Source organism: Coenobita brevimanus, chromosome 97 (assembly GCF_032717465.1).
Source record: "Coenobita brevimanus isolate Jiangsu-jjx chromosome 97, ASM3271746v2, whole genome shotgun sequence".
Classification (NCBI taxonomy): Eukaryota; Metazoa; Arthropoda; class Malacostraca; order Decapoda; family Coenobitidae; genus Coenobita; species Coenobita brevimanus.
In genome coordinates this window covers 27,792,641-27,800,140 of record NC_137050.1, presented here as the reverse complement: position 1 = coordinate 27,800,140, position 7,500 = coordinate 27,792,641, and the positions used below count along the sequence as shown (strand labels likewise).

Sequence of the window (7,500 nt, the reverse complement as noted above, 5' to 3'; positions counted from 1 at the left end):
GCCACAGACAGGAGCTGTTGTCTTCCTTATCATTGTCAATCTCCTCATCAACTTGCATTAAACCTGTATGATAAGATATGGATCATTTCCCCTCTTGTGAAAAGCTTTCTTTCCACATTCAGTCACCATGACAGATGTTAATAGAGGTGAAGGAAAAATGAACCCGTTCGGTCTGATGTCTTTTATAAAATTTGTTTTCATTTGAGCATTTTATTCAACTTAAGACAGACCATTAATTGTGAAGGGGTTCATGAAAACTTTATTCTAACTCCTTCATATCAAAATGTTGTCCAGGGCTGAATAAAATCATTTGGTGGTTGAGAGCCGTCCTAGAGTACAATAAAGGATACATCTTCATAGTGAAGTGGTTAAGACAAATGCATTACTGTAAGGATTTTTTTCTTTTTTTAAGACTCAATGGTTTTAGCCTTTGTCAAGTTAATATCTAATCTTGTACATATCAAATTTCATCATGCTAAACATTGCCTGAGGTAATGAACCCTGACCCAGTAACTTGTTACCTCCTCTCCAGACCTGATTTTCATTCCCCTAATCCAAACCGTACCAGGTGCCATAGCCAGGCTGGAGACTTTGATAGCACTGCATGTACTGTCATATCTTGTTTGTTGCTCGTATGGTGATGTTGGTATGTAATGTCTGTGTTGTATTCAGACAGGCCATCTCTATTGTGTGGTAGGGCTCAGGTTATGTGAAGGAGCCTTTAGAACATGTTACAGATTACCATGTACATTATTCAAAAGGAAAGTTGGGTGTTTATGAGTCCTGTAGGTGAGGTATGATGTGGCTTAGCCAGAGATATTTAGTAGTTAGGGACAAATGCCCTTGCTCACAATGCTTGGTGGCATTTGCTGTGACTGGAGCATGACAACCAAGCACCCCCTCTGAGGATACTAGTCTGAACCAAATTCAGAGTGTTAACTGTTGGGCCCCCATTGATTGTGTGTGCAAAGTTTTATTTAAAATGTTTGTCAGAATTAATGCTTTTGTTAATATACATGTACATTGATAGCCAATAGTCATTCATCATTCATTCATTGCCAGACGCCATGTATCCCAAACAGGGTGGCCAAGGGCTTAGAGTTGTTTTACAGGGAGGGGCACTAATCCTCCACCAACCCCACTTGACACGTAGGGAGAACGTTATGCCAACAGCATCTGGTGTTCCCAGGCGGTCACCCATCCAAGTACTAACCAGACCCAACATTGCTTAACTTCGCTGATCGGACGGGAAGCGGTGTACTCAACGTGGTATGGCCGTTGGCTAGGCGTGTTGTGAAATTTAGTGAAAACATAAACTGACGGGCTAAACATCTGGTATGCTCCACCATATGTCATACAGATGGTTCATAATGTTTCACATGTTACATTTAATCTTCAGACAGAACTGCAACACGACTGTTGGCGCTCATTGTAAAAACATTAAAGCAGACACAGGACCACAATAGCAACAATATAAGCAGTTCTGGGAAAATGTAGAAGCATGTTCGGAGATGACTGTAGCAAGTGGGAGAGTGTTTCTGCCTAGAGATATGAATTGTAAAGTAAGGAATGCTATACCAGATGGGATAATTGGCCAGTAGGTTATACCCACTGAAGCACAGAATATGGATATGAGACTGGCCTGATGGACGTTTGTGAAGAGAATGGCCTGACAATACCCAGTACCTTTTTAATAGTACTGTATATGGTGAGTAGTAAGAAGAATGGGAAGTATGCTGGATGAACATAAGGCTATGCGTGCATACGTGTGTTTGTGTGTCTCATACTAAATGCTGAGCTAATTATGCATTTATTATTTATATTGTATATTTTTCAGGTGCAAAATGTGGGGCAGATTAAGTTCGTGGCTGATGAGGACCTACAGGCTCTGGGTATGTCCCGGCCAGAGATACGGCGCCTCAAGAAATACTTCCACAAGTACTGCCCACAGACATACCTCTCAAAGTTTAAGAAGGTTAGCCACCTATTCTCTGTTTTCCTGGTAATTCAAGGAGGCTTACCAGAAGGTGATCATGGTTTAAGAGAGTTAAGAGGATAGTGTGTTTACATCTCTGGTTATGAATATCTCAGCTTCTTTATTGTGGTGTACAGATATCTGAAAAAAATATATTGGAAACCCTTAACACCTGCATTATGGCAATGTTATAGTCTTAATAACTCCAGGCAAGTTGTTGAAAGTTTTGAAGTTTTTTTTCCTTAGCGAGGTTCGACACAGCATTCATTAATCCATACACTATCAGGTCATTCTTGTAAGCCAAGTAAAATGTTTAGTAATATAAAAATAGAATTACCCCTGGGGGTAGGGTTTTTTTTTCAAGAATACTCCCCCAGTATCCCTGCTTGTCGTAAAAGGCGACTAAAAGGGTTGGCGGAGGGTTAGTGCCCCTCCCCGGAAAACAGCTAACTAAATAAAACAAACAAAAAGCCTCGGGCAAGGACTGACTAAACGATGACGACCCGGGACCGGACAAAGGACTTGGTAATGGCTACGTGGAATGTAAGAGGAGCGAATGATGAGGTGAAAGAGAGAGAGATTGTCCAGGTGCTTGAGAGTGCTAAAGTGGATGTATGCGGAATGACTGAAACAATATGGAGAGGAGAAAGTGTGAGAGAATGGGAGTATGGATGGGGTATATGTGCAGGAGTAGGTGAGAATGAGAGGGCAAAGGAAGGAGTATGTATAGTTGTGAGTAAAAGATGGAAGAAGAGCATAAGACAGTATGGATCAGTTGGGTCAAGGATTGTGTGGGTAAAGTTGAAAGTTTGAATACAAATGTGGGCGATTGTGCATGTGTATGCGCCAACGCAAGATCGTGCTAGCAGAGTGAGAGAAGAGTTCTGGACAAATGTGGAAGTGTGCATGGAAAAGTTTGGAAGGAATGAGAGAGTGTTTTTGATCGGTGATATGAATGGTAAAGTAGGGAATGTGAAGGTGGATGGAATAGTTGGTGAGTGGGGTGTGCCTGCTGCAGTAGATGAGAATGGCAGTGCATTAGTGGACATTTGTGCTGGGAGGGGGTTGGTGATAGCCAATACCCTCTTCAGGCATAAAATGATCCAGAGGTATACATGGCAAGTGATGAGAAGGGTGGGTGGTGAACTGAATGAAAGGAAGTCTATGATTGATTATGTATGTTTGGATGAAAGGATGCGAAGATGTGTAATGGATGCAAGAGCTTATAGAGGTTGGGGGAGTGGACTTTCTGACCACTACTTGGTGGTGGCTAGAATTAGGATACAAGTAAGATGGAGGAATAGAAGAAGGGAAAGACGAGAGGAAGGAGTAGTTGTAAGGAGAGTGGAAAGGTTACAAGAGGATGAGAAAAAGGCAGAGTATAAGAGAGAAGTGGAGGAACAATTGGGGAAATATGAATTGGAGCAGATGGGGGACGTGGAAGGTGTGTGCAAGATATTTACAGAAGAAAAATGTGCAGTATGTGATGTGGTGTGTGGGAGGAAGAGAAGACGGAGGGGGGTGCAAGGAACAGTGTGGTGGACTGAAGAGGTGAGACAGGCTGTGGCACAAAAGAAGAAAGCATACAATGAATGGATGAGAAATAGGGGTGTGGAAGAAGTTGAGAGGCGGAAGAGAGAGTTATATGTAGAAAGAGAGAGGTGAAAAGATTAGTAAGAGAGAGTAAGAAGAGAGTGGATGAGGAATTTGAGTGTAAAGTGGAGGGACTAAGAAAATGTTCTGGAAAGAGGTGAAGAGAGTTAAGACAGGGTGGAAGTGAGGTCAGCAGGGGAATGAAAGATAAAAATGGTAGATTACTAGTGGAGAAGGGAGAAAAAGTGAGCAGATGGAGAGAACACTTTAAGGAATTGTTGAACATACATGATGGAGGAAGTAATGCGAGTATAAGTGGCTGGGGAATGGCTGGGAGAAGGAGGGAGGTGAGAAGACAGGAAGAAATCAGTAGGATAGAAGTTGTGGAAGCAATGAAGAAAATGAAATTGGGGAAAGCTCCAGGAATTGATGGAGTGTGTGGTGAAATGCTGAAGCATGGGGGAGAGATAGTAGTAGAATGGATGTGGAAGATGTGCAGATTGGCCTGGGAGGAAGGTAGAGTCCCGGAGGATTGGAAGTCAGGTATAATTATTCCCTTGTACAAAGGAAAAGGGGAAAAAGAAGTGTGTGGTAATCATAGGGGCATTTGTCTCCTTAGTATAATAGGAAAAGTGTATGGTAGGATACTTATTGACAGAGTTAGAGAAAGAACAGAGAAATTAGTTGGAGAAGAACAGGGAGGCTTTAGGAAGGGAAGAGGGTGTGTAGATCAGATAGTCATTCTTAGATCTTTAGTGGAAAAGTTTCTAGAGAAGGGAAAGAAGTTGTATGCGGCTTTCATGGATTTGGAGAAAGCATATGACAGGGTGGATAGACAAGGATTGTGGAAAGTATTAAGAATATATGGAGTAGATGGAAAGTTGTTGAATGCTGTGAAGAGTATGTATGATGGTGCTAAGGCTGCAGTGCGTGTGGATGGTGAACTAAGTGAATTTTTCTCTTTGGAGGTTGAGTTGAAACAGGGATGTGTCATGTCTCCATGGTTGTTCAGTCTGTTCATGGATGGGGTAATAAAAGAGGTACAAGGTAGGGTAGTGGATGTTGGAGTGGCCCTGGTGAGAGAGGATAGTGTTTGGAAACTCCCTGTACTGTTGTTTGCAGATGATACTGTGTTGTTGAGTGAAGACGAAGGGGAGCTGCAAGGCTTGGTGGATGAGTTTGGGAGAGTGTGTAAGAAACGGAATTTAAAGGTGAATGTAGGGAAGAGTAAAGTGATGGTCTTTGAGAGAGGTGAAGTCAGTGAATGTACAGCAAGGTTGGATGGTGAGGAATTGGAAAATGTGAGTACGTTTAAGTACTTGAGTAGTGTGATTAGTAAGGATGGAGGTTTGGAGGGTGAAATGCTTGAAAGGGTACAGCAAGGAAGAAAGGTTGCTGGTTCTTTGAAAGCAGTGTTAAGAAACAGGGAAGTGAGCAGGGAAGTGAAAAAGTTACTACATGACAGTATTATGATACCAACTCTAACGTATGGAAGTGAAGCTTGGACGTTGTTGGAAGGACACAAGTCAAGAGTGAGAGCAGTGGAAATGAGTTATTTAAGACGAGCCTGTGGAGTCACATGGAGAGACAGGCTGACGAATGAGTATATAAAGGAGCGTTGTGGTGTGGGTGTGGATGTGATAGGAAGTGTTATGAGGAACACACTGAGGTGGTTTGGTCATGTGGAGAGGATGGAGGGTGAAAGACTGACGAAGAGAGTGTATGTGAGTGAGGTGGAGGGGGGAAGAGGGAGGGGGAGGCCGAGGATGAGATGGAGGGATGGGGTGGAGAGGTATATGAGAGAGTGGGGTGTGAGTTGGGAGCAGGGCAGTGAAATGGCGGGGGACAGTACAACGTGGAAGCGATTTGTTTGTGGCCACCCCAAACGAGATTGAGGCGTCTGGCAATAGATAGATAGATAGATAGAGAATTATAAAAAATCATCATGGAGTAGAAGGAGTCGATGTTACTTGTTGCTAGTGATGGTAATATTGAAGCTGAGGTTTTAGTGATATTGTAGTTACTCATGGTTGTCTCTTTTCCCTTCCCTGATACAAACTCACTTCTTCCCCCATGATGTTCTTGAACAATTGTAGTCATAAACTCTCCAAAGCTGAAGCTAATATATAAGATTGTTTTTATGCTGTATATGTTTGTCTTCACTCATACCTCACAGTCAGATTATAGTGAATATTATAATGACAAAACCAAATTGGTCTGTGGTAGTAGTTGGCTGTTATGAACACTTGTTTATCTTGTATGTTTTTTAAGATCCATTATAGACATCTCTTCTGAGTATTCCTTTATTTCAGAAGTTATTATTCACTCATCTCAGTTCTGCCTCTTCCAGATAGTCTTGTTTGGGAAGGTTTTGTGTAGCGAAGGGGTCAGTGAAAGGTGCATCTCACCTCGCTGGTTTGGAAAACTCTCTTAAACACTAATACAAGGGGATGGGTCTGTTATGATGTGGCAGGGGTAAACCAGTTCTGCTGTCGGGCCCTGCTGCGGATGTCACTGATTGCATTGCGCAGTTGACCCTTGTGCGGTGTGGTGCGGTGAGGATCTGTCCGTTCTCCCCTTTGGTGCTAAGATGCTAATGAATGTGTTTGAATGGATGAGTAAATGGGGAGTGTGTCGTCCTGTCTCGGCTACCTCCCTTTCCTTGGGGGAAGCAGCCTAGGTATATAGATAGATAGACAATCACCTAGAAGTAAGTAGAAGCAGTTACTGGATAGCTCCTGTATGGCGATGGCTTTATCTTATTCTTGTTATAAATACTTCCCCAGATCCTGCTGGCAAGGAAAGAAGGAACAGAGGGTGGAGAGGTAATGGTGGGTGAAGAGGGTGGGGAACGACCTGGAGTACGAGTCCCCAGTAAACACATAATTCCTGCTGATGCAATCGTCATCAACAAGGAGCTTGGTGTTGGGGAATTTGGAGTGGTTCAACAGGGAGTCTGGACCAATGAGGAGGGTGAAAGGGTATATACTGTACTCCCATGTGTTAACTTCAGTGAAGTTTTGTACTAGGTCTTGTGAAATTATTGTACTGTAATGTTAGTTCTCACATTAAGTTATTTTCATTATTAAGCTGCTGATGAAATGACAGTTTTTATTGATGTTGCCAGTGATTCATCAGAAAGCTACGTTGCAGTAAAAAAAAAAAAAAGAAAAAAAAAAGGCTTTTAACTTCTGTTTTGAACCTGTAGAATGTCTCACTTAATACTGTTTAATTGTAGTTGCATTTTGCAGATGAGAACTAGTTGTACCCTTGTACCTTGTTCCTTCACATTACAGTATAACTCAGAACAGAAATAACAGATTTGATAAAATAATTATTGCAAACTACATCCAGTTACAATTGCTGGCTATTTATATTCCTTATCCATGACAGATTCAAGTGGCCATCAAGTGCCTAAGCAAGGAACGCATGCAAACACAACCTATGGAGTTCCTGAAGGAGGCAGCAATCATGCACACAATTGATTCTGAGCATATTGTTCGTCTTTACGGGGTTGTACTGGACACCAATGCCTTAATGCTGGTCAGTGGGTTCTTTTCATGTTGAACTCGCATTATGTGTATATATATATATATATATATATATATATATATATATATGTGTAATATATCTATCTATCTATCTGTATACTGTATATGAAATACAATAGAACCTCTTTGGTCCGGACCCCTTTGATCCGGATTTCTGTTAATTCAGACAAAATTTAAAAATAATAAGCTCCAAAAATATGTTGAAAGTAATCCTAGAGTCATTTTCAGTATCGGCGAGGAAAGCGATCGTCATTCGTTTGGTCTCGGATCACACTGGGTCGCAACATGGGTGCCTGTTTAAACACACGCTAGCATTCGTTCCATCAACTAGTTCACCAACCATTTATAATTTTACGCTGTATTTCAAAAGTTAATCCTCCT

At 41.9% G+C, this 7,500-nt stretch overlaps 1 protein-coding gene and 1 non-coding gene across 2 annotated transcripts in view; one reads left to right on the top strand and one right to left on the bottom strand.

Moving 5' to 3' along the window:
* Nucleotides 1-7,500, top strand: part of Ack-like (activated Cdc42 kinase-like) — a 441,226-nt gene that overhangs the window by 156,864 nt on the left and 276,862 nt on the right. Inside the window, exons 6-8 of the mRNA XM_080283506.1 lie at nucleotides 1,838-1,975; nucleotides 6,355-6,549; nucleotides 6,962-7,111. Of these exons, the coding sequence (XP_080139632.1) occupies nucleotides 1,838-1,975; nucleotides 6,355-6,549; nucleotides 6,962-7,111 (483 nt within the window). The remainder of the gene's footprint in view (nucleotides 1-1,837; nucleotides 1,976-6,354; nucleotides 6,550-6,961; nucleotides 7,112-7,500) is intronic.
* Nucleotides 1,165-1,283, bottom strand: LOC145413939 (5S ribosomal RNA). The gene has a single exon (XR_013899812.1). It is a non-coding gene; the product is annotated as a 5S ribosomal RNA (ribosomal RNA).